The 26,886-nt window shown below is 45.6% G+C and overlaps 1 protein-coding gene across 7 annotated transcripts in view; it reads left to right on the forward strand.

The window, feature by feature from the left end:
* Positions 1-26,886, forward strand: part of PRDM10 (PR/SET domain 10) — a 174,904-nt gene that overhangs the window by 123,037 nt on the left and 24,981 nt on the right. For 5 of the 7 annotated variants that reach the window (XR_003852164.1, XM_029572986.1, XM_029572987.1 and 2 more), the window contains 5 exons: positions 3,083-3,283; positions 7,189-7,320; positions 7,960-8,130; positions 24,045-24,185; positions 24,861-25,026. Coding sequence is in view for 5 of the 7 variants with exons in the window: in XM_029572986.1 (XP_029428846.1) it covers positions 3,083-3,283; positions 7,189-7,320; positions 7,960-8,130; positions 24,045-24,185; positions 24,861-25,026 (811 nt within the window). In the remaining 2 variants the exon portion in view is untranslated. The remainder of the gene's footprint in view (positions 1-3,082; positions 3,284-7,188; positions 7,321-7,959; positions 8,131-24,044; positions 24,186-24,860; positions 25,027-26,886) is intronic. The other 2 variants (XM_029572989.1, XR_003852165.1) reach the window with 2 other exon arrangements.

Here is a 26,886-nt window from a genome sequence, read left to right on the forward strand (position 1 = left end):
AAAAGATTATCAACAAACAACTCACTGAATACATTGATGAACACAACATACTCTCAACATCCCAATATGGTTTTCGCAAACACCATAGTACGGAAACTCTACTCATCACCCTCTCAGAATCTATACTTAAAGCCATGGACAACGGACAATCCCACATTCTTGCACTATTAGATATCTCTGCGGCATTTGACACCGTCAACCACCTCACACTCATCAAACGCCTCATGGAAATTGGCATTGCTGGCACAGCCCTATTATGGTTCCAATCATACCTTAGTGACAGAAGCTACAGTGTAAAAAATTGGTTGTAACAAATCCAACCAGGTCAAACTATCTCAAGGAGTACCACAGGGTTCATCCCTCTCTTCTACACTCTTTATTATATACCTCCTCCCCCTCTGCCATCTCCTCTCGGTATCCAGCACTTTATATATGCCGACGATGTGCAGATACTCATCCCTATTAATGATTCCATGGCCAATGCAATGAAGATCTGGAACTCTGCACTATCTGAGATAAATAAATTGCTCTCCAATAATTTCCTAGCACTCAATACTAACAAAACAGAGCTACTCATTCTCTCCCCTCCTAACAACCCTTCACGCTATCTCTCCCCCACACCCCCACTACCAAGTTGCCCTCCTACACTACTAGTCCGCAACCTTGGCATTATGATAGATGACCAATTTAACCTCAAAAAATTCATTTCAGCCACTATAAAAAGCGGATTCTTCAAACTCCACACATTGAAGAGAATCAAACCACTTCTTCATACCTCCGACTTCCGCACAGTTCTGCAAGCTATGATCCTGTCCAAACTTGATTATTGCAACGCTATCCTCCTAGGCTTACCAAAAAGTACCCTACAACCTCTACAGTTATTACAAAATGCTGCAGCACGCATCCTTACCAACACTCACCGTCATGACCACATTACTCCAGTCCTTCAATCATTACATTGGCTCCCTGTAACCTCCAGGATAGTATATAAAGTACTCACGCTCATACACAAAGCCATTCATAACCAGGACATGCAATGGTTCCCAGAACATCTCCTGCTTCACACTCCGACTAGACCCACAAGAACGCATCACCGAGCCAAACTCCAAATACCCTCTCCTAAGTGCATGAAGCATACCACCTTTAGAGAGCGATCTTTCATCATTTCAGGAACCTCCCACTGGAATAAAATGCCTTCCCAACTACGCCAGGAACCTTGCCACCAAAAATTCAAGCACAATCTTAAAACATGGCTGTTCAAACTAGCGTACCCTGACTAACGAACTGACTCCTCCCATAGATGCGACATGACCGCCCATCTGACCGCCAACTGACCGCCCATCAGACCCTTCGCACATTCTATACTCTCTCCCCACCCACTGACCCTCGCCCATTCTATTCTCTCTCCCTATCCCCCACCCACTATAGGCTCGCTCCCCTTCTCCCCCCTCCATCTAATACTTTACCCGGCTAATTATCCTTATTGCTTTATTTAACCCTCTTGTTAAAATCAACTTGTACATTTGTATATATTTCTCGTATTATCATCTCCTGCCCTTGTTAACCCCCTACCTGTTAATGTTATTATTGTAAAGCTTGTTGCTAAGTTATGTTACATTGTGAACCGAGGTGATGTTTTGCAAACGTGCCTCTGTATATAAGAAACCCTTAAATTAAATAAATAAATAAAATAATAATGTTCCTTATTGGCTTAGACAGACTTGGTTTTCCCTTCTTTGGGATTTATCCATCAGTGACCCAGTTTGGTTGGGGAATTCTCCAACTCTCATTATGCAGAACCTGGGAACAATTCTTTATCCCAGCATCAAATCCTTAGCCCTCACAGCCTGGATATTGAGGGGGTAGTATTAGGTTCCTTGATCCTGTGAGAGGATGTATCTGATATATGTCTTCTAGAAGACTTCCATCACAAGATTTTATATTCAAAGCAGCACCTAGCTGATAAGTACTACTTATCCACTAAGTGGCGTCGCTGATTATCTGGCTAGGATCAGCAGACAAGTCAGGGACAGGGAATGAGCATAACAGTAAGGAAATGATGTTTATCCAGCTAACTAGCAGAGCCACACAGTAGCTGAATGTGGACCTCATGGTTTTTAAATGGAGAAGGTTTGTCTTATGATATGAGGGAAAGGCCCTAGAGTTATCCAGCTAATTAGCAGAGCCACACAGTAGCTGAATGTGGACCTCATGGTTTTTAAATGGAGAAGATTTGTCTTATGATATGAGGGAAAGGCCCTAGATTTTTCCTCATACCCTACACAAAAACAGCTTGATTACCTTCTATGTCTTTTAGAGTCTGGTCTAAGACTAACTCTGTTAAGAGTTTACCTCAGTGCAGTCAGTACTTACTACCAGCATGAAGAAGTTAAGCCCCATCGCTGTATTGCCTTTAGTTGTCAGTTTCATGTGGGGTTTGCTTCTACTGAACCCTCCAATCAAACCTTCTTCTATGTAATGGGATCTCAGCTTGACACTGATGCAACTGATGAAAGCTCCCTTTGAGCTCCTAGATTCCGTTAACTGAGGTGCCTGTTCTGGAAGGTCATATTTTTCGTGGAAGTCACTTAAACATGCAGAGTCATTGAGCTCCAGGCCTTAATGGCTTATCTATCCTATATACATTTTTTTCATAATAGGATGGTTCTACACACACATTCCAAGTTCCTGCCTATAACAGCACCTTAACCAATCAATTGTCTTAATATTTTTCCTGGGCCACATGTCCATAAAGGTGAATAAGCCTTACACAGTCTGGATTGCAAAGAGCTTTAAGGGTGAATTTTCAAAGAGTTCTGTGTTTAAAAATTAGCATATATGCACATAAGTAGCATCTACTTGCATACATGCTATTTTATAAACATCAAATATATGTGCATAAAAAGGAGGCGTTCCGGAGAGGTCACATGATGCGGTGAGTCCTTTCACAGTATTGCTGTTTTTGAATTGTTTAAAGATGCACAGGTGCCCTACCTTTGTTAGTACTAGGATGCAGTATTAAGGCATTCTTACAGGATCTGATTACTTTGCTTTCTTATTTATGAGAAATAATTCTCCACAGGTTTACAAGAGTGCCAGTAAACGCAAAGCTCATATTCTCAAAAACCATCCTGGCGCTGCACTCCCTCCAAGCATCCGGAAATTGCGGCCAGCTGGTCCTGGAGAGCCGGACCCTATGCTGAGTACGCATACCCAGCTAACAGGAACGATAGCCACACCACCCGTCTGCTGCCCGCACTGCTCCAAACAGTACAGCAGCAAGGTAGTGTAAATCTTTTAATTACCTAAATATACGGCGCTAAGTGGTTCCGTGTCCAAGAAACTGTGTCAGAAAACCATGTTTTTGATTTACCAAGGGGGTTCTCCTCATTGAGCTGAAAGGGGAGCTCTGTTGGCTCTGAAAGGTTTCACTGGTAGACCAACTATATGGTCGCCTAGAGCGCCATAATTTGGGGGGGAAGTCAGCACTAGCTCACATATTTCCTGTTGAATCTACTGTCTCATGAGTGACCCTTCCAATAGATTTATGCCCACACCTTCCCAATAGGCTTGCCCCAGGCCCTGGAACAAAGAGTGGTTGCCTCCCGTCTCTCAGTAACCCCCCAACCATTCTCTCTTGCTGCAGCCACTGAGGACCAATGAAGTAAGAGCTGCCCGGTCCCCCATCTTACCCTGCCTGCGCCTCTCCCTTCCCTGCAGTTCCAGCAGCTGATATGAACCGTGGAGGAGGGAGAGGTGCCGGCAGCTAGACAAGTGACCAGTCCCCGCACTCCTGCCCACAGGCGTAGCAGGCAATAAAGAAAGGAAATGAACAGTTAGGTTTAAATTTCTTCTCCATGGGACCTTCACTATTACCATCGGTTAGGCAGCTTATATTGGACATACGCTTCCCCCTTCTCCTCACCAGCCAGAGCGACTGATCATGACTGTTGTCATTACCATTGGCGAGACCATTCCTGCTCCTCCTCTGGCTCACTTTAGCTGCAGCTTGCAGACTAAACATAAACTTTGGGCTGACAAGTTGTTGCTTTCCCAAGGCTGCTAGCTCTTAAAGGGGCACCAGCTTTAATGAAGCAGGTAAAAGAATGCATTTAATTTTAACTTTTAGCCCCTGACTACAGTACCAATGGGGGAGTGGGGCCTCAGGCATTGGGTTGGGGGGAAGTGGGAAGGGGGACGCAGGAATTGGGGAATGTGGAGAGAGGAGTAGCAGCTTGGATTGGTTTGGAGGGGGAAGGAGTGTGGGGGCACAGGCATTGAATTGGGCAGGGGAATACTGGAGACTCAGGGATTGGCTGAGAGGTATGAGCAAAGAGTGAGAGACAGCGCTGGGGATGTGAGTTGGGTGTTTAGAGCTGAAGGATGGGAAAAGACGAGTTGAAAGGAGTAAGCGACAGTAGGAAATGGAATGTCTGGAGTGGAGGCACTGGTGGGAGTTGGAAAGCTGTTAAGTAGGCGTGAAAAGTCTTGAGATTGAGGTTTGGGAATGACAATGGGAGTAAGAGACAGAAAGGTGGGATGGGGAGGGTGCAAAACAATTAAAAAAAAAATGTGGAAAGGTGGTGAAAAGGAAGCGGTAAAGAGATTGTTATGGGCATATCTGGGATTCCTGAACATACCCAGATCAGTCCAGATGAGTGAGCTTTGCATCCCTACCAACAGATGGAGGCGGAGAACAAAATCTTTGAGGCACGGCAGCTGGCACTGAATGGGAGAGGGTCTCTTCAACAAACACTCCTTCCCTGTACGTACCAGGATCAGTCCAGACTGCTGGGTTATGCCTCCCCTCCAGCAGATGGAGTCAGAGAGAAAACTGAAAGCACCCCCTAGATATACTGGTGTGCCACCTGCCATCCTTCAGTATTTCCTCTGACTCCAGCAGATTGAGAGACATAACCTGCAGTCCTGTCTATCCTGACTAAAATTCCTCTCAGGTGTTATTTATTACCTTATTGCCTATACTGTCTAGATCAACTGGTTTATTTCTTTCTTTCTGTCTTAGTTTAAAAAAAAAAAAAAAAGTGTACTAGCTTTTTCTCCAGGTGCTTGTTCTTCTACCTTATTCAGCGCAGCGTTGAGGCAGGCTATGAGAGCGTTGTTCTCATTTATTTTCCCGGTTTAGTTTGTCCCTTTGGTCCGGGGGAAAGCCTACCGGTGGTCCGGTCACCCTCCCCCACCTCTAAGTATATTTATTCCAGGTTTTTAACCTGAAGAGGGCTTTCTTTTATTTAAAAAAAAAAAAAAAAAATGTATACAAGGGGAGATCAAGGACCCGTAAGTCCTGTTGGGAGCAGGCTGTAGTCTGTTTTGAAGCCCTAGCCTGCCGCGCTGACCAGGGACTCCGGAGGGGGTGGAAAGTTTTTTCACCCGGCGACTTTGCAATTCGCTGAGGCAGCTGCTTGTTTGGCGCGTTTTTTTTTTTTTTTTTTTTACTGCTCGCAGGCACCTTACCTTTGGCGCGCTTTTTGTCTTCAGCCTCAGGATGCCGCGGTGTACGGCCTGTGGAAGGGCGGGGGCGCGACTCTCCAGGGAGGGTCTCTGCTCCCGCTGCATTCCCGGGGGCGAGGGACCCTCCCGGGGGCCGAGCACGGCCCGCAGCGGCACTTCCGCTGCCATTGGTCGACCCCAGTGACATAGTGAGGGCAAAGGGCCGTCGGCGCCATTTTGACTACTGGCAGCCTACAGCCCAAGTCCAGGAGATCGCTCCCGGACCGCTCCTGGACCCCCACTGGACCACCAGGGACTTTTGGCAGGTCTTGGGGGGGTCAGGAGGGTGGGGAGTTGTAGTAAATTAATTTTGGAGGTCTTGGGGGGCATCAGGAGGGTGGGGGGTTTTGTTAGATTTTTACTTTTTTATTAAAGATTTGTCTGCGAGCCCTGGACCCCCGCTGGACCACCAGAGACTTTTGGCATGTCTTGGGGGGGTCAGGAGAGTGGGGGGTTGTAGTAAATTAATTAGGCAGGTCTTGGGGGGCATCAGGAGGGTGGGGGGTTGTAGTTAGTATGGCTCTCACGGAATTACATTTTAAAATATGTGGGGTTCATGGCTCTCTCAGCCAAAAAGGTTCCTGACCCCTGCTCTAACTGATGTATCTTACAGCTGCTATGTTATAATTGCTTTCTGAATCTGATTTTGCTCAATTAAAAAAATTCTAGAAAAGCAGGGGATTGACCAGGTCTCTTTCCATGGTTGATTGTTTTGTGGGGTTTTTAAAATTAATTTTCTTCCTTATCATCCTGCTACACCAGTCCAGACAAGTGTTCCTTCCTACCAGCAGATGGAGGTAGAGAGCACAGCTTTCTTTGTGGTGCAGTCCAGAAAATGTCTCCATATTCTCTACCTTCAGCAGATAGTAGAAGGCACTGGTGATGCAGCAGGATTTTTTCTGGCAAGGACTGCCTATCCCTTGAGTTTCGAGTAAGGCATGGGATTCTCTGGTGTTCTAGTGCCAGGCTCTTGGTTTTCTAATACCAATTGGTGTAGCAGGACAAGGAGGAAAGATACATTTCTTACATGTTAATTTCCTTTCCTTTACTCTTGCTATACTAGTCCAAGACTCCCCTGGGAAACTGGGCTGTGGTATGGCGGAGGGAATGCTTCTGTCAGATCATGTGGATGATGAGAAATGCCTATTCACAAGAATTTTACAAAGTATTTTGTAAATTTTGTTTATATTTATCTCCCATTATGGAGAGGTGGTTCTGTCAGAGGATCTAGTTCTGAAATTTGTTACAAATGTATTATTTATTAATGTTTGGGATTCACTTAGTGCATTGCTATTAGATTAGTGAAGAATTTTCTGGTCTGTACCATATGTAAGTAGCTGTGATAATATCACAGAGAAAGCTGTGTTCTTTATCTCCATCTGCTGGTAGGAAGGAATGAGCCACTTGTCTGGACTGGTGTAGCAGGACTAAAGAAAAGGAAATTAACAGGTAAGACATTTCTCCATATTTATTGGTCCATATCAACAGAATACAACATAACGCAGCTTCTTGTGTTTTATCATATTGGGGAGAGCAGAAAAGACTGAACATGGCAGGTACAGTGAGATTGAAAAATAAGATTCCTACCCACTTCCCCAAGCGTCATCACTTAACTGTCATGCTAGAATTAACCACTTAGAATATTGTCCATCATTGACTACTTTTCTATCATATCTGCAGACAAAAATGGTGCAGCACATTCGTAAGAAACATCCCGAGTACGCCCAGCTGCCTAATACCATACAGACGGCTGTGATCAGCACTACTCCTGCTGTCCTCACTACTGACAATGCTACTGGAGAGACTGTTGTGGTAAGAGATACAAAACTCTCAATTTGTAAGGTTGGGTGAAAAAAATAAACTGTTGCAAGATAGATGGCCTTTTGCATCTGCAATGAATTTTGTGTTCATCCCAGATTTAAGGTTAGCACAAAAAAACGTATGTATTTTATAGTACTGCTCAAAAGAAACAAATTGAGTAAAAAAAATACTGCCAACTACTTTCTTGCGTGATTCTGAAGTAGCACATTTGGCCCACCCCAGGTGTAAATTTGGTGTTAAGCAAAAAACATGCACGCGCACAAAAAAATAATTGTGTTCACTGAAAACTGTGCAGATAGTACTGCAGGAATTTTGCCCAATACCGAAATCTAGTCCGAAGAACAGCATCACCCAGTAATGACTCCTGCATACCTGCCTGGCATTGCCAACCATCCAAGAAGGAAAGAGTGTAGCCAGCTAAATGCTAGAGTGTGACATTGGTTGCTAGAAAATTAAGTGGCGAAATACTTTGTCCTTCAAGTTGAAAGGAAATTAATAATGGCTTTTTTTGGTACTTGGCTTGTTGTTGTAATGGCTCACTGAACGATAACCGTTAATATTCCCTTTGTAATAGGTGTAAAGTGCCAGTGTAGGGAACGATTAATGACATAATAAATGTCTTTTAACCAGACAACAGACCTGTTAACCCAAGCTATGACGGAGCTGTCCCAGAGCCTAACGACAGACTTCAGAACGTCTCAGGGAGACTTCCAGCGAATCCAGTACATCCCCGTGTCACAGTCTACAAGTGGCATTCAGCAGCCACAGCACATACAGTTACAGGTTGTGCAGGTGGCACAGGTACAGTACCAATCCCACTTTTTTTTTTTTTTTTTAAATACTTAATAGAATTATTGCTCCTATTCATTTACTTGTGAGCAAAGCTGCATTCAATGTTCCCTCTAAATTTTTGAAGGGTGTATGAAAAGGTGCACAGCTTTCGGGTACATGATGTGGCCCATGGGGAAAGGCAGAATGGCTTCTTTCCATTGCTCCTGCACAGTGTCCCCTTTAATGGGAAGGGTGCACTACTGTTGCGCACATAACTTTGAAAGTGTAGGGTTCCATCAGGTACTGTTTCTATCCCCTCCTCTCTGCTGCGTCCTCCTTCTGTTATATTTATTTATTTTATTTATTTATTTAAAATTTTTATATACCGACATTCATCCAGGATATCACATCGGTTCACAGTGTAACGCAAATATACGCCATGCATGGCGCTTTACATGGAACAGATAAAACATGTTAACAAGGAAATAAAGGGGTAAGAGAACATGGGATAAATAGCATTAAATATTAAACAAGAATTGCAATTATATACATATGTACAATGTTGAGAGAACTGAGAGAAAAGGGATTTGGGAATATTAGGGGGGGAGGGGGGAGTGGAGAGCAGAGGGGGGAGAAGAGGGGAGAGGGGGCGGAAAGAAGAAGGATGGGGCAAAAGCAGGGTACCGAAAGGGGGGCGGTGGAAAGGCAGAGTGGAGATTAGGTGTATGCTTTGGCAAATAGCCAGGTCTTAAGCTTCCGCTTGAAGGATTTCAGGCATTCCTCTTGCCGTAGTTCAACTGGCATTGTGTTCCAAAGGGTCGGCCCGGCGATGGATAGTGCACGGGCTCTTGTGGAGGTTAGTTTGTGGAGTTTGGGAGAGGGGATGTCCAATTTATAGCACTGTCCTACCACTGCCACTACCAGGGACCCACTCTCTCTCTCCTTCTTTTCTTGTCTTTCACTCTCACCATCTTTCTCTTCTCAGCTTCCATCTTCATTGGCATCTGTTCTCGTCCTACTTCTCATTGCTTTTCAGCTGTTTCCCCTACACTGCCATTTCTTCCCCTTCTATTTATCTTCATATACCATTCCTTATCTCTGTAATACCTGCTTTCTCATCCCTCTGTATTTTGTACACTTTACTTCTACCAACCCTCCATTTTTCTCCCTCTATACCCTCTGTCCCCTGCCTTTTCCCCTTATTCAGCATCTGTCCCCTGCCTTTTCCCCCTTCTTCAGCATCTGTCTTCTGCCTCTCCCCCTCATCTAGCATGCACCCTCTGCCTCTCTCTCAGCATGTGCTCTCTGCTTCTTTCCTAACTTCCCTAGCGTCTACCCGCTGCCACCTTCCCCATCTATCCCCTGCCTTTTTCTCCCTATCCCACATCAGCCTCCTGCCTCTTTCCCCCTTCTCCCAGCATTTGCCCACTGCCTCTTCCCCAGTATCCATCCCACTTCATACACTCTCCCTGTCTCGGCACACAGGCCACTGTACAGGGGCATTGCTATGTGTTTAAAAGAGGCAGGGCTCAGTCCCATAAGTCCCTAGACATTAACCCTGAAATATTGCTAATTAACTCTGCAGTCATGATTATTTCCCCCTCCCCCCAAATGTACAACACATAATTGGACATCAAACTTTTAAATATTAAACTAGCTACTTACCACAAAAATAATAATCACATTCTGGTTTTAAATCAGTAACAGCAACACAAAGAGCCATTGATCTGCTGCCTTTTGCACTTCTGATTTCAAGGATCTGAATTAGCATAGTGATGGAATGTGCTCCTGCCACTGCCACTGCAGGCCAGATCAAGTTCCTTCTGCTGTTGCTGCCAGGGGATGGATGACATTCAGCCAAGAGCCACATTTGGCCTTTAGGCCATAGTTTGGGGACCCCTGAATTAGAGTCTTGTCTCTCCTCTCCCAAAGCATTAAACTTGCTGTTTGTTTGTTTGTTTGTTTGTTTATTTATTTATTTATTTATTTATTTATTTAAGGGTTTTTTATATACCGAGGCACATTTGCAAAACATCACCTCGGTTCACAATGTAACATAACTTAGCAACAAGCTTTACAATGATATCATTTTTAACAGGAAGTGGGATTAACAAAATTGGAGGAGATAATGCTGTTGTCCCTGCTCCTGCCCATGGCCTGCCTTTCTCCCTCTCACCTCGCTGGCCCGATGCGTGTAAAACCTGGGCTTCTTCCTGCAGCTCACCAGCTTCACATCACCAGGGCAAGCTCTAGGCACCCTGGTTGAAAATTGTTGATGACACCCTCCCCACCCCCACTGATCTCTGCTCCTTGGGGGCAAAGGGTAAGGAAGTCAGAACTGAATTAGCGGTGGTGGGCACACTTTATCTCTCCCCCTGACCTCGGCACTCTCCCCATTCCTCCTCACCACTCCACTGCTGGCCTTAGAAATATAGAAATACATATTCTCTATGTATAGCAATGCTGCATCTGCAGAATAAAAATACATATTTTTTCATATTCTATTGATCATGTGCCCATGGATCACACATTATCAGCAGAACTGAGCCAAAACATCTCTAACACAAATTTCAAATTTTGTTTAAATAACCAAGAAACTGTATCTGGCAATTGGATAAAAGATACTACAAGTAAAACCCCTAAGGACCCTATATGCAATAAAGAAAGCCATGGCCAGTTCTAGCTACCCAGCAAAACTATTTTTAAAATCATTTGATAGCATTGCATCAACAGTTTTAGAAAATGGACACAAGATCTTATTCAGATGATATTTAACACCTGATAGATTACACAAAATATACCCGCAGGTGTCATTTAACTGTTGGAGACAAATACAGAATGAACAAACCATAAAGTATAAATAGAAAAGTGCAGACAAAAACTGAACTGGAAATCTCAACAAGCCAGATGCTGTATGCAGTGCAACATTGCCATTCCTTGTAAAACACCAAACAATAAATTTGAGAAATATAAATGACTCATAATAGCAAAACTATACTAATAAAAGAATAAATATTTCAAAACATCTGATGAACAGAACCTCCAATAATTAAAAAATGTTATAAATTTCCCAAGATACCAATAAAATATAGTATTTCAAAACAGCAGAAACATCAAGTAACACCCAATAATTAAAACTAATACGGATTTAAAAACTCCTGCTCTCCATGTCTGGGATCTTTTGATTTCCAGTCACCCAGAGATTGTTGTGGATTGGAGGAGAGGGGACCACACAAACTTTATCCTTTCTCTCTCTTGGGGATTCCCAAGTGGGATTTGTAAAAGGGAGGAATTCTGTGTATAATGTCAGAAAGGTTGTGGCCTCCATGGAATTTAGTACACTGAGGCGCTTGCCATCTCTCCTCCTGAGTTTTGATGCTGAGAAGGCTTTTGATTGAGTCAATTGGCAATTTTTGTGGGAAATACTTAAGGCTGTGGGCAGTGAGGGGCATTTTTGGGCTGTATTACAACTGCTTTACAGCAACCCATTAGTGTCCATTTTAGTTAATGGGGTTCCCTCTGAACGCTTTGAACGTTTTAGGGATACTTGACAGGGCTGCCTGCTCTCACCTTTATTATTCCTGCTTTCCTTGGAACCTCTATTGATTCTGATTAGGAATAATGTGGCCATCAAAGGAATATCTCTGGGAGGGGTTGATGAGCAAAGTTTCAAGCTTTCAGCATTCGCTGTTGATATTCTAGTCCACCTTAAAAATCTGGGACTCACATCTGCAATACTTGTCTCCCCGAACAAGAAGTTTAATCTTAAATGATTTAATCACATATGTCCAGGAGTGTGATGTCTGTCTTCCCTGCAGGTTGGTTTCTCTTTATCCACCCTGAGTATTTTGTTATTGCACGTGGAAGGGGGAAGGGGGAGAGGGGATGATTGAGCGGCAGGTTTCAGTGTGTTTGTTTGAATTGATGCATACATGCTGCTGGGGTGTTGCAGAGCATCCGCATCCTGGCTATTGTTTGTTATTTTGTTAAAATTTTGCAGTAAAGAGATTTAAACATAGTGGGCCGGATTTTTAAATCTACGCGTGCGGGGTACATTTGTGCGCACTACCCGGCGAGCACAAATGTATGCCCAATTTTATAACATGCGCGTGTTTATAACATGTGCATGTTATAAAATCCGGGGTCGGCGCGTGCAAGGGGGTGCACACTAGTGCACCTTGCGCATGCCGAGGCCTAGAGGAGCCCCGAAGGCTTTCCCCATTCCCTCCGAGGCCACACACACACAAAGTTACACAAGTTCATTCTCACACACACTCCCTTTCTTATATATATATATACCACCTCTCTCTCACATACACATTCATGCACTCAGGCACACACATACAAGGGTTCATACATACATACAGGCTTTCTCTCATACACACACAAGGTCTATAAATAAAAATACATGTTTTTTTATTTATAGACCTTATATATTATATATATATTTATAGAAAGCTAGTCAATAAAAGGTGGAACCTTTTATTGACTAGCTTTCTTAAGCTACACCCTCTTTATCAGATCCAAACAAAGATCCTAACTTTCAAACCTATTCACAAGACTGTATTTATACGCATAAGTAGAGGCATGGAGATTTATCCTTGCCCTCCTCACCTCACGCCAATATAATTCAACGCTCGAAGTGTTCGAACCAACATCCTCGCTGGAGATAGAAGGTATCCTCAAAAAAATGAAACCAGCCTCACACCCTTTAGACCCAATACCGACCAACCTGCTCTTTAATATCCCAAACACCATCTCAAAGCCAATGTCTGACATCATTAACCTCTCCTTAACTCAAGGAATTGTACCAGACCAACTTAAGCTCGCCATTCTTAAACCCATCCTAAAAAAACCCAACCTGTCCCCTATGGACCCAGCCAACTTCCGCCCAATAGCTAACCTTCCCATGATTGCTAAAATCATGGAAAAAATCGTTAACAAACAGCTATCGGAATACCTTGAGGAACATAACATTCTCTCCCCATCTCAATATGGATTTCGTAAGACACTCAGCACAGAGACTCTCCTTATATCCCTTGCAGATACTATCCTCATAAACATGGAAAAAGGACAAACTTTCCTTCTGGCGCTACTCAATCTTTCTGCTGCTTTTGATACGGTGGACCATGCGATTCTCCTAGAAAGATTAATAGACATTGGCATTAAGGGAATGGCTCTGAGTTGGTTCAGATCATTCTTATCTAACAGGCGCTTCAAAGTCAGGATTAACACTAAAGAATCCCCCCCTGTCCGCTCTAACCTGGGTGTCCCCCAAGGATCCTCTCTCTCACTCACACTCTTCAACATCTACCTGTTACCACTCTGCCACCTACTTACAAAGCTTAAACTATCCCACTTTCTGTATGCGGATGATGTCCAAATACTCAACCCGATCACAGAATCAATACAAAAAACCATTAACCACTGGAACAACTGCCTTCAAGAAATTAGCCACCTTCTTTTCACTCTTAACCTGGTCTTGAACACCAATAAGACTGAGATCTTAATCATTTCTCAAGATGGTCTCGCAACTCAGCCGATCTTGCAGTCCTTCTCCCACTCAGCCAACGCTATGTTCAATGACGCTCCACTGGTGAGAGACTTAGGCGTAATCTTGGATAAACAGTTTAACCTAAAGAATTTCGTGAACACCACCACAAAGGACTGCTTCTTCAAACTGCGAGTTCTAAGAAACCTAAAACCACTACTTCACTTCCAGGACTTCAGATTAGCGCTGCAATCCATCATCATGTCGAAATTGGACTATTGCAACTCCCTCCTTCTCTGTCTCCCGGCCAACTCCACAAAGCCCCTTCAAATGGTGCAGAACTCTGCGGCTAGGATCCTTACTAATACCAAAAAATGGGAACATATCACCCCCACCCTTCAGAGCCTCCACTGGCTACCTATCAAATACAGGATACTCTTCAAAGTCCTCATGATCATCCATAAAGCAAAAAATAACCTCACATCTCTCCACTTATCTACCCAACTCAGACCTTATACTTCTTCTAGACCGATTAGGAGTGCCTACAGGGACACCTTGTATGCCCCTCAAGCAAAAACTTCCCTCAGAAAACACGCCATATCGACAGCAGGACCCCACCAATGGAATGCGTTGCCCCCAGACCTCAGACAAGAAGCTTGCCCATCTGCTTTCAAAAAGAAACTTAAAACATGGCTATTCAGTCAAGCCTTCCCGGCCACGTAATTCTTCCTCACTTGCAACTTCTCTCTCTCAAGTAAACTTTCCATGTGGACACCACAACCCAGTTTGTTATCTCCGTTGTTTTATCCAGTTCTCATCCCATCCACTCTGAGATGATTTGTATTTAAGTTATTTATAAGGTTTATGTTATGTTATGACCCGTTTTTTATGTTAAAAGCCATCTTTGTTCTTTGTATCGCCCTGAGCGAATGTTCTTGTTGTATTGTAAACCGTTGTGATATGTATTTTTTACATGAACGTCGGTATAGAAAATCCAAAAATAAATAAATAAATATTTTATAAACTGTGCAGCAACCCACTGCATAGTTTATAAAATTCAGCACGGTCTTGCTTTGAAAGAATGCGTGTATATTTCAATTCATGCAAATAATTTCATTGCAAGAACACTTACTCTTATCTGTTTTATGAATGTGCTTATATTTTACATGCAGAAAAATATGTATGTACGAGTAAAAACCCTAATTTATACGCAGAAGCAGATATTTTATAAAGTATGCGCATATGTGCCCAAATATTCAAAGGCCCACGTGTGGCCAAGGCTTGCGTGCGCTGTGCGCATTTTAAAATGGGCCTGGCCATGTAAGTAAACCCCGCTATGCCCACAAGTGCCGAGCTTCTCCAGGGGGTAGGCCAGGGGGGACGGGGGTGCGGGCTGGGTCAGCGCCATTGTAATCTGTCCTGGGGAAGCGCGCGCCAGCTGGCTGCTGGCATGCATAACTTGCTTCTGCTTCAGAGGAGCAATAAGTAGAAAAATAAAAAAGAAATTGGGGTAGCTACGTAGGTGTAAGGGGTCGGGGTGGAGAGGGGAAGGGGAAGGAAGGTTAGGCAAGGGGTTAGGGAAGTTCTTCCAGTCCGCTCTTTAATTGGAGTGGACTGGGAGGGAACTGGGGGAAACCTGATTGTGTTGCTGCACGTATTTAGGGAAAATTCACCCCCCACCCCCCTGTGCGTGCGCCGCCCGCAAATGCTTGTGCGGATTTTTGAGAGTTATTTTATATTGTCTCTAGGGTTTACGGCTAAAGTGTGTGTGTAGAAAGTACACGCAGACTTTAGTGTGCATTTTCAAAGCTGACATATATGTAAGCTGATATTCATAGTTTAATTTATTAACTAAATTTTCTACTTATTATCAACTCATTTGGGACATCCTAGGATATGATACACAAATGTTTAACTAGGATTGTGAACATGTCACTAGAAACAGGATGTGTACCTGATTAAAGGAAGTAATTGTGCATCCTTTGCAGAAGAATAGTGTGTTGCCAGCTGAAGATGTCACAGATTATTGACAGATCTCCAATTTTCCCACCTTGAGTAAAATCTTAGGGGCGGATTTTAAAAGGAGCGCGAATAGGCCTACTTTTGTTTGCGCTCCAGGCGCAAACAAAAGTACGCTGGATTTTAGTAGATACGCGCGGAGCCGCGCGTATCTACTAAAAAACCTGGATCGGCGCGCACAAGGCTATCGATTTTGTATAGCCGGCGCGCGCCGAGCCGCGCAGCCTACCCCCGTTCCCTCCGAGGCCGCTCCAAAATCGGAGCGGCCTCGGAGGGAATCCTCTAACACCCTCCCCTCACCTTCCCCTCCCTTCCTCTACCTAACCCACCCGCCCGGCCCTGTCTATACCCCCCCCTTACCTTTGTTGGGGGATTTACGCCTCCCGGAGGGAGGCATAAATCCCCGCGCGCCAGCGGGCCTCCTGCGCGCCGGGCCGCGACCTGGGGACGGGTACGGAGAGCGCGGCCACGCCCCCGGACTGCCCTGGGCCGTAGCCACGCCCCCGTACCCGCCCCCAAAACGCTGCCGACACGCCTCGAAAACGCCGCGACGACCGGGACCGCCCCGACAAGCCCCCGACACGGCCCCCTCGGAGAACCCCGGGACTTACGCGAGTCCCGGGGCTCTGCGCGCGCCGGTAGGCCTATGTAAAATAGGCCTACCGGCGCGCAGGGCCCTGCCCGCCTAAATCCGCCCGGTTTTGGGCGGATTTAGGCGAGCAGGGCTCTGAAAATCTGCCCCTTAGTGAAGTGTGCACTGAAACAACAAGAAGCTTTTTTTTTTTTTTAGAGGCATAGAGTATTTTGGATCCATTTTAGTTTGTTTTCCAAAAAGTTCATGGTACGGAGACACTTTTCATAGCTCTTTTGGATACATTATGCCACCACATTGATGGGGACAAATCAGCCACTCTGGTGCAGCTTGATGTGTTGGCTGTGTTTGACACTGCCTGTCATATTATATTAATTACTCGTCATTGGATATTGCATTATCTGTGCTGTATTGGTTTATATCTTTTTTTTATCAGTTGGAAAGTATCAGGTTTGACTAGGGAAGACAAGCTCCTCTTTGAAAAATTTGTATTCAGGTGTCCTGCAGGGGGTCTACTTTGTCATCTATCTTGTTTAATATATATCTTCTGCCCCTGGGTAAGGTATTGCTGGTTCTTGGCATTTTGTATGATATATATATGCTGATGATATACAGTTTACTGTCCCTTGCAATTTGGATGAATCCCTTCCAACTGAGGTGTTGGAACGATGTTTCAACATTATCAATGAATGACTACAAATAGGTTAATTTTGAACATACATAAGTCAACAGCTGTCTGGGTCTCATGTCATCCTCCTCCAGAAAATGTATCGCAGTAAGTTATAAATAATATAAGATTGCCAATCTTAGTAGAAGTTCTAAATCTAGGCATCATGTTGGACTCTAAACCAGGGGTAGGAAGCTCTGGTCCTGGAGTGCCACAAGCAGGTCTGATTTTCAAGACATCCACAGTGAATATGCATGAGAAACAACTGAGGCAGTGCATGCCAATATAGCTTATGCCTATTCATTGTGGATATCCTGAAAACCAGACCTGGTCATAGCACTCCAGGACCGACATTGGCTCCCCCTGCTTTAAACTATCTTTAAAAGAATGGTTGCTAAGGCAGCCTTTTTCAAGCTTAGCATATTGAGGCATCTTAAGTATTATATTACTAATGAAGATTTCAGAACTGTTATATAGGAATTCATTTTAGACAGATTGGACTACTATGTACCTTGCACTTGATTCAGAATGCCAGGGCCCCTATATTGATCAGAATATTACACAGAGGCTCAAAGAGTTACATTGGCTTCCTGTGAAAACAGAGAACACAGTTTAAGCAGCTTACCATTATCCACAAAGTTCTTTATAGTCTTTCTAATCTTTTATTGCAGCATACCCTTATATGATCTTTGTGTTCCTCTAGGGAAAAGTTGTTTGTACTGCCTTCTTTGTGGGACTGTCGGGAAACATGGTTGAGGGCATTCTCTTTTGTTGGTCTAACTGTATGGAATACGTTGGTTAGTGAATTAAGAAATGAGTTTCATTATTTAGCTTTTAGAAAAAAATACTAAGGTTTTTTTTCTCAAACAAGCATTTGATGGTTTAGTGGGTTTTAATTATATGAGAGATTCCAGTACAATATAGTCTGGGGAAAGATTTGTTTCCTTTAACTAAAAAGTGCTTAATATCATAAATTGGTCCAGTAGTGATGTGTTACCAAGCAGAAAATGTGGATCTGACGCCTGGCTCTGGCCATCAGATTGGTAGGGAAAGCTAGGCACCATACAAGAGAAAAGAAAATTGGTTCTTACCTGCTAATTTTCATTCCTGTCGTACCAAGGATCAGTCCAGAGAAGTGGGTTGTGCATCCCTACCAGCAGATGGAGTCAGAGAACAAAACTTCTGGCACTTCCATATATACTAGAGTGCCACCTGCAGTCCCTCAGTATTGTCCTGTACCCAAGCCCAGGCTAACAGAACTAAAGAGCGAGAGGTAGCAAATGTCAAAACCCAGACTACCCCACTGCTCAAAAAATAACAAACTCAGCCGTGCAGAACTGCTCCATCAACCCGTTTTGCCAAACAAAGGGAGCTTCAAAAATGCTTCAAGCCATAGATTTTGGCCAACGGTAGCCAACACAGTCTTTCGGAATCTGAAATAAGGGGTGGGCCTCTGGACTGATCCTTGGTACTACAGGAACGAAAATTAGCAGGTAAGAACCAATTTTCTTTTCCCAGTACGTACCAGGATCAGTCCAGAGAAGTGGGATGTACCCAAGCCACCTCACACTGGGCGGGCCCCCGAAAGACCCGCACGCAGCACACTCTCCCCAAAGGACGACTCGTCAGACGCCTGGACATCCAAGTGATAATGCTTCGTGAAAGTGTGAATCGAAGACCACACAGCCGCCCTACAGATCTCCTGAGGCGACAAAAGCTGACACTGTGCCCAGGAAGCAGCCTAGTGGAGTGAGCCCTAAGACCCAAAGGCACCTGCCGACCATGAGCAATGTACGCCGAGCTAATGGCTTCCTTAATCCACCTAGCAAGGGTCACTTTAGACGCTTTGTTCCTTTCTTCGGGCCCCAAACAGAATGAACAAGTGGTCAGAACATCGAAAATCATAGGTAACCTCCAGATAGCTAATCAAGACCCGGCGCACGTCCAAGAGATGAAGATCTCTATCCTCAGAGGATTCTTGAGACCAATTTGGAAACCCAGGGAGTTCCACTGTCTGATGTGAAATGAGGAAACCACTTTAGGGACGAAGGATGGAACTGTCTGCAAAGACACCCGATCCGCTGAGATACATAGAAATGGATCCCGACACGATAGCGCCTGAAGCTCGGAAATCCGACGAGCAGAGCAAATAGCCACCAGAAATACCGTCTTGAAGGTCAGATCCTTCAGAGAAGATCTGTTGAGAGGTTCGAAAGGAGCACCGCAAAATACCTGGAGAACTAAATTTAGGCTCCAGTTCGGGCATACTGGGCGGACGGGAGGATGCAAATGTTTAACTCCTTTAAGAAAACGGGCAATGTTGGGGTGCACTGCCAAGGAAAAACCATTGACCTGTCCCCACAAGGCACCCAGAGCCGCCACCTGTACCCGCAGAGAGTTGAATGCCAGCCCCTTCGTAAGCCCCCTGCTGAAGGAAATCGAGAATTTGAAGAACCTCCTCCGAGAGAGGGTCGCAGGCCCTTTGACTACACCATGCCTCAAAAATCTTCCAAACGCGCACATAAGCCATAGAGGTGGCCGGTCATCGCGCCTGAAGAAGGGTGGAAATGACCTGCTCAGAATAGCCCCTCAAGCGTAAACATTGCCTCTCAAAAGCCAAGCTGCGAGAGAGAAGTGATCCTCCCGATCCGAAAATATGGGCCCCTGTCGAAGCAGATGCGGTAGATGAGCCAGCTGCAAGGGGCCTCCAGAGCTAGCTGCACGAGGTCCGCGAACCACGGTCAACGTGGCCATTCTGGTGCCACGAAGACCACTCAGCCCGGGTGAAGTTCTATGCGACGTAGTATCCGACCTATGAGCAGCCAGGGAGGAAAGGCATACAATAGAATTCCCATGGGCCAGGGACACACGAGGGCATCGATGCCCACCGAGCCCTGCTCTTTTCGTCGACTGAAGAAGCGCTCCGTTTTCGCATTCATTCGCGTTGCCAGAAAGTCCAACTGAGGTTTGCTGGCGCAAATGCGGTTCCACGTGTCGGCGGACAGTTCCCACTCTCCGGGATCAAGTTGTTGCCTGCTGAGGAAATCCGCTTGAACATTCTCCACCCCCGCGACATGCGAGGCGGCAATGCCCCTGAGATGACTTTCAGCCCAGGCGAACAGAAGCCATGCCTCTAACACCATTGCGGGACTTTGTGTCCCGCCTTGTCTGTTGATGTACGCCACCATTGTCGAATTGTCGGAGAAGACTCTTATCATTCTGCCCTGAATCCAGGGGAGAAAGGCTTGCAAGGCTAGACGCACCGTTCTCGTCTCGAGACTATTGATGGACCACGAACCCTCCGTGGCTGACCACAGACCCTGAGCAGACTTTTCCGTGCAGACTGCTCCCCCAACCAGACAGACTGACATCGGTGGAGATTATCAGCCAATTCGGAGGGTCCAAATGCATTCCCCGTTCGAGGTTGTTGTGCGACAGCCACCACAACAGACTGACCCGGGACTCCCGAAGTAGTGGCATTGGGAGTTGAAACTGCTCCGATACTGGACTCCACCGCGACAGGAGAGCCCGTTGCAAGGGGCGAAGGTGAGTGAATGCCCAGGGAACTAAGTCCAGAGTGGAGGCCATGGATCCCAGGACTTGAAGATGATGCCATACTGTGGGAGTGCGCATCAGACAGAGTGAATGAATCTGGTCTTGTAATTTCTTTATACGATTCGCTGACAGAAAAACCTTTCCCTGTATGGTATCAAACCAGGCTCCGAGATAAGTCAACACCTGGGTGGGTTCCAAATGACTCTTCTACATTGATCACCCAGCCCAGGGACTGCACCGTGACCATCACCAGGCGCACCGATCTCTCGTAGTCATCCCATGATTTTGCACGAATCAACCAGTCGTCCAAGTACGGGTGGACCAATATCCCTTCCTTGCGAAGGAAAGCTGCCACTACCATCATCACTTTCGTGAACTTACGAGGAGCCATCGCGAGGCCAAAAGGAAGGGCTCGAAATTGGAAGTGTTGTCCCAACACTTTGAAACGCAGAAACGTCTGGTGATTGGCCCTGATGGGGATATGAAGGTACGCTTCGGTGAGATCCAGGCATGCTAGAAATTCCCCTGTCCAAACCGCCGCCATCACCATCCGCAATGTTTCCATCCGGAAACGAGAAATCCTGAGAGAATGGTTCACTTTCTGCAGATCGAGAATGGGAAGAAACGCATCCTCCTTTTTGAGAATCACAAAGTAGATCGAGTAACGGCCCTGTCCTTCCTCCGTCTCTGGGACCTGGACAATCGCATTGAGGTTGAGAAGTCTTTGCAAGGTTCCACAGACCGCCTCGTGTTTGCTGCGCGAGGTCACTCGGGATTCCACAAACACTTCTGGGACCGGTTGGGAGAATTCTAGGGCGTACCCCTCTCTGATGACCTCTAAAATCCACCGGTCTGAGGTAATTCATGCCCATTCCGTGTAAAAGTTGGATAATCTGCCACCGACAGCTTCGACGACGGAATGGCACTTGTGGCTTCATTGGGAGGATTTAGTGCTTCCCGCTTCCAGGTGTCCCGAGTCCTTGCCAGGATGGCGACCCCCGCAAAAGGACTGCTGGCGCCCCGTAGCCGGTTTAGAAGTGGGCGGAGACATGTATCTGCTAGACCTGTAGCGACGAGTGTCCCGGAAACGAGATCTAGGAGGGAAAGGCTTCTTGGACAATTTCCTGTCTTCTGGCAACCTATTGCCCTTGGACTCCGCCAGCAATTTTACCAACTGATCCAGTTCCTCTCTAAAAAGGAGTTTGCCCTTAAAGGGCAAGTTGCACAGCTGGGATTTAGAGAACAAATCCGCCGCCCAATTCCTCAGCCAGAAGAGCCGCCGCGCGGACACCATGGTGACCATACCTCTCGCCGAGGTCCGCACCAGATCATACAGGGCATCCGCCACATAGGCGATACCTGCTTCCAGCCGAGTGGAATATAACGCTCCTCCATTGCTAGAGTCGGGCCCAGCCGCAGTCTCCTGGATCCAACACAGACATATTCTCTGCATCAAACTGGCGCAGATTGCAGCACGAAGACTCAGCGCAGCTACCTCAAACGCCCGTTTCAACTGGATCTCTAGTTTCCGGTCCTGTATGTCTTTAAGAGCAGCTGCCCCAGCGACCGGGATAGTGGTCTTCTTAGTGACCGCTGAGACCACAGCATCCACTTTAGGGATCTTCAAAAGGTCCAAGACGTCCAACGACAGGGGATACAGTTTAACCATAGCTCTGCCCACCTTCAGACCAGCATCCGGAGCTTCCCACTCTCTAGTCACCAGCTTGCGGACTTTCTTTGGTAGAGGAAAGGACGTAGTGGGACCCCGAATGCCATCCAGAATGGGATTAACCCCTTCATTGTCGTATTCCTCCTGAGACACCTTAATGCTCAGGACCTCCAGGACTTGAGGAATAAGGAGGCGTAGCTCATCCCTCTTGAACAAATGGACCACACTGGGATCGTCTCCCTCCAAAGTTGGGGTATTGGGATCATCCGTGTCATCCGTATCCACATCCGCCTGAACCGGGTCTTTATCCGTACCGGTTCCCACAGGTAGAGCTGACCCGGAGGCCGGCAGAGGTCCATGAGGGCCTTGAGTGCCCTCCTTACTCGGCTGGCCCTGATCCATAGGACGCCCTGGATCCGCAGCTCTATGGACTTTCTCCGGAGGAAGATCGAGGTCTGCCAGGAGTCCGGGCCTCTTCACCGCCGTGCGTTTGCGGGCCAAAAAGGCTTCATGCATTAGCAGTAAAAAAACTCTGGGGAAAACCCATCCAAGGCCCCCTCCCCTTCCAGGGAAATCACCGGAGGTGTAATCCCTGATCCTGCCGGGATCTCCTCCCCTATAGGAGTCAAAACGGGAGGGGTTCCTCCCCCCACGATTCCAGCCCCAGGAAAACCGGGTCGTCCCCGGAGGTGTGGCCTTCCGGCCCCGATAAATGCCCTGCCTCCTCAGCGCATTCGGGGCATAAAAACGCAGCATTCAGAGCCTGCCGGCGTGTGCCACACATGAGGCAGGCCGACGATTTAGAGCACGGCGCCGTTTCTGAAGCCGCGCCACCACGTGGCTACAAGGAAAAAAAGGTCGTGATTGCCGCACTAGGTGTCGTCGGCGCGGGAAATATTTCCAGCAACAAGCGCTGTCTAATTTTAAGTAAAAAAAAACCCTCGCGCGCCGCCGGGTCGCAGATAAGAGGCCGGTCCCTGACTAAAACCGCCGCTGCGAGAGAAAAAGCCAGGGGAACTAAAAATAAACTCATCCCTTCCCTTCTGCGGCAGCCCGGAGCTCCGGGGGCCGAAGGGAAATGCAGCTGACAGACTCCCCACACAGCCTGCTCGGGCCCGATCCCACCACACTGACTCCTCAACTCAGAGCCGCTTCAGACCGGAGCCCCAAAGGAACACTTCCTGTTATATTCTAAGTTATCTATCTTTCTTTTTTTTTTTTTTTTTTAAACAAGTGTTTTACTACAAGTGTAGATCCAAGAAGTGGCTGGGATGAAGGGAGCAGCTGCAGCAATGTCAGAGTCGAGTAACCAGGAGCCCCTGGTCTGCACATTCTGACCCGGAGCAGACGAGACCCTGCTAGGGATATCCAATCCCCCGGATGCCCGGCTTCCACAGAGGGATGGCCCACAAAGGTGCCTAACACCTCAGGAAGCAGCCGAGTGTCAAGAAAAAATTCTTCTAACTAAAAACTGAAAAAAATTCAAACCAAAAACCGCAGGAGTGCATCTCTGCCATCTGCTGGAGTCAGAGAAATACCAAGAAACTGCAGGTGGCACTCTAGTATATATGGCAGTGCCCAAAGTTTTGTTCTCTGACTCCATCTGCTGGTAGGGATGCACAATCCACTTCTCTGGACTGATCCTGGTGCGTCCTGGGAAACAACTGTTAGCTGGTAAAAACAGCACATCCATGAGCCCCAGAGGAAAAGATAACCGCTCTGTGTGTTCCAAAGGGAAGGGCGAAAATGTGGGAGCAGCTTCTTAGTGGCTGTGTCTGTAGACTCTCTCAGTTCTTCAGTATATTCAAGTATTGTATGTCTGGGGTAGGACCTACAAGGACCAGAAGGCAAAAAGGAAGGAAGCTTTATAAAGGGGGAGAAGCACTAAATAATTAGTGAAAGCGACTAATCCATTCTGGCTTTCTCTGATGCGATTTATTGTTGTCTTCAGGCTCCCTCTCCTCATCAGTCCCAGCATTCCACGTTGGACGTTGGTCACTTGCATGACCCTCAGGCATACACACAGCACGCTATCCAAGTGCAGCATATCCAGGTGGCTGAGCCCACCACAGCGGCCCAGGCATCACCACAGGTACCCTTCACGTCACACACTGGCCATTACCTATCACCATGCTCACAACTGTGTTCTCTCTTAGATTTTGTTTTCCATGGTGCATGCTCATTCATGTGCATAAAGCAGTATTGGTTTTATTCTGATTTTCTAAGGAAGGTCACTGGACCCTAAATTAAGAACCATCTCTGTGTACAAATCATACCTTGCTGCCACAACCCAACATCTACACAGCCTGAAATGTTCTCACTTTTATTTTATGTATTTAACTTATGTTCTGCAGTCAGCAATTTTCTTTCCCTTTTCCCAAAGAACTTTGTTGGTCCTAAGTTTTAGGAAGTTCCTTTTATCATTGCTTTTGGCTGTTCACATTGGCAGTTTCTGGGAGAGATTAGAAAGGAGGAGAAAGGCCTCATTAGTTCTACTTTTTCTTCTGTTAATGGTGGTCTGAAGTGCAGGAAGGCAAAATGCCAGAGTCAGTAAAAGAGCTTTGACATCTAAATCAAATCTGCTTTTGAAGCACCTGTCTAGCCTGTATGGTCCAAACTCCTCTTAGGTACAAATGGACAGCAAAAGAAGCATTTTCACTGAAGTTAGATGCTTACATTTGCATAGGAGTAGGAGCAGGGTTTGTGCTGATTGTGCAGTTGTGCTGAAGGCCTAATAGTTATATAGGGTTTTATTGTATTGTTGTAGGTGGCAGGTCAGCCGTTGAGTCCTTCCCAGGAAACTGAGCAAGAACTTAGCCCTTCGCAAATACAGACCTCTACGTCAGCACAAAATCAACCCCTGCAGCAACAGCAAACCTCCGCAGTGCAGCACACCTATCTACCAAGCACCTGGAACACCTTTCGAAATTACCGTAAGTGTGAAGTCAGAAGGAAAAAAATGTCCATAACTGAAGGAATGCATTTCTTTCTAGTAAGAGCCAATGAGGCTGCACCAGAAATCCAGTAATGAGGCTGGAAGAACAAGAACAGCAGAATGTCAGACTTCCCAAAACAAAACATGTTCAAATACCTTTCTGGTCGAGTCGTTCTGTAAAACCATATAATAATGTGTCTAAGTTATCAGCACAGGTACCTATAATATTTTGAGACTGCAGTGCCTCTTACCTGCTGCAAACTTTAAATCTGCAGTGAATATCAAAGTGAGACAGGAAAATAATTTTTTTTTTAAAGAACTGAGAAAATTAAAAATGAGACAAAAGCTTATGAACTAACCAAGCTCAGAGAAATGCCAGGTGGTAGGGCCGTTGTCTGCTTTCCCATCTTTTATTTCATGCATCAAGAGGTCACCCTGATGGGTACATAAGAACATAGGATATTCCATTCTGGGTCAGACCAAGGTCCATTAAGCCCAGTATCCTATCTCCAACAGTGGCCAATCCAAGTCACAAGTACCTGGCAAGTACCCAAATATTAAATAGATCCCATGCTACAAATGCCGGCAGAAAGCAGTGGCTATTCCCTATTGATTAATAGCAGTTTATGGACTTCTCGAGCAACTTATAATAACCTATTTTAAACCCAGCTACACTAGCTGCCTTAACCACATCCTCTGGCATTGAATTCCAGAGCTTAATTGTGCATTGATTGAAAAATAATTTTCTCTGATTTGTTTTAAATGTGCCTCTTGCTAATATCATGGAGTGCCCCCTAGTCCTTGTATTATCCGAAAGAGTAAATAACCATTTCACATTTACCCATTCAAGTCCTATCATGATTTTGTAGATCTCTATCATATATCCTCTCACCTGTCTCTTCTCCAAGCTGAACAGCCCTAACTTCTTTAGCCTTTCCTCTTAGAGGAGCTGTTGCATGCCCTTTATCATTTTGGATGCCCTTATCTGTACTTTCTCCAATGCAACTATATCTTTTTTGAGATGCAGTGACTAGATTTGCACACAGTATTCAAGGTGCGGTCTAATCATTGAGCGATACAGGTGCATTATGACATCCCCTGGTTTTATTTGCCATTCCCTTCCTAATAATTCCAAACATTCTGTTTTGCTTTTTTGACCCTGAGCAGACAATTTCAATTTAATATCAATTATGATGCCCAGATCTTTTTCCTGGGTGATAACCCCTAAAATGGAACCTAACATTGTGTAGCGAAAGCATGGGTTATTTTTCCCTTTATGTATTGCCTTGCACTTGTCCATATTATATTTCATCTGCCCTATGGATACCCAATCTTCCAGTTTTATAAGGTCTTCCTGCAATTTATTACAATCTGCTTGTGATTTAAGTACTCTGAATAATTTTGTGACATCTGCAAATTTGATCACCTCACTAGTCCTATCCCTTTCCAGATCATTTATAAATACATTAGAAAGCTCCGGTCCAAGTACAGATCCCTGAGGCACTCCACTGTTTAGCTTTTCCACTGTGAAAACAGACCATTTCTTGTCGTTTAACCAGTTTGCAGTCCACAAAAGGACGTTTCCTCCTATCCCATGAATTTTTAGTTTTCTTAGAAGCCTCTCATGAGGGACTTTGTCAAACAACTGCTGAAAATCCAAATACACCACATCTACATTCATCCCTTTGTTCACATGCTTATTCACCCCTTCATAAAAATGTAGCAGATTTGTGAAGCAAGACCTCATTTAGGTAAATACATGATGGTTGTGTCCCATTAAATCATGTCTGTCTATATGTTTTCACTCAATGCACAATAAAACTCTGGAATTTGTTGCCAGAGGATGTGGTTAGTGCAA

The sequence above is a fragment of the Rhinatrema bivittatum genome, chromosome 12, assembly GCF_901001135.1.
Source record: "Rhinatrema bivittatum chromosome 12, aRhiBiv1.1, whole genome shotgun sequence".
NCBI classification, from domain to species: Eukaryota; Metazoa; Chordata; class Amphibia; order Gymnophiona; family Rhinatrematidae; genus Rhinatrema; species Rhinatrema bivittatum.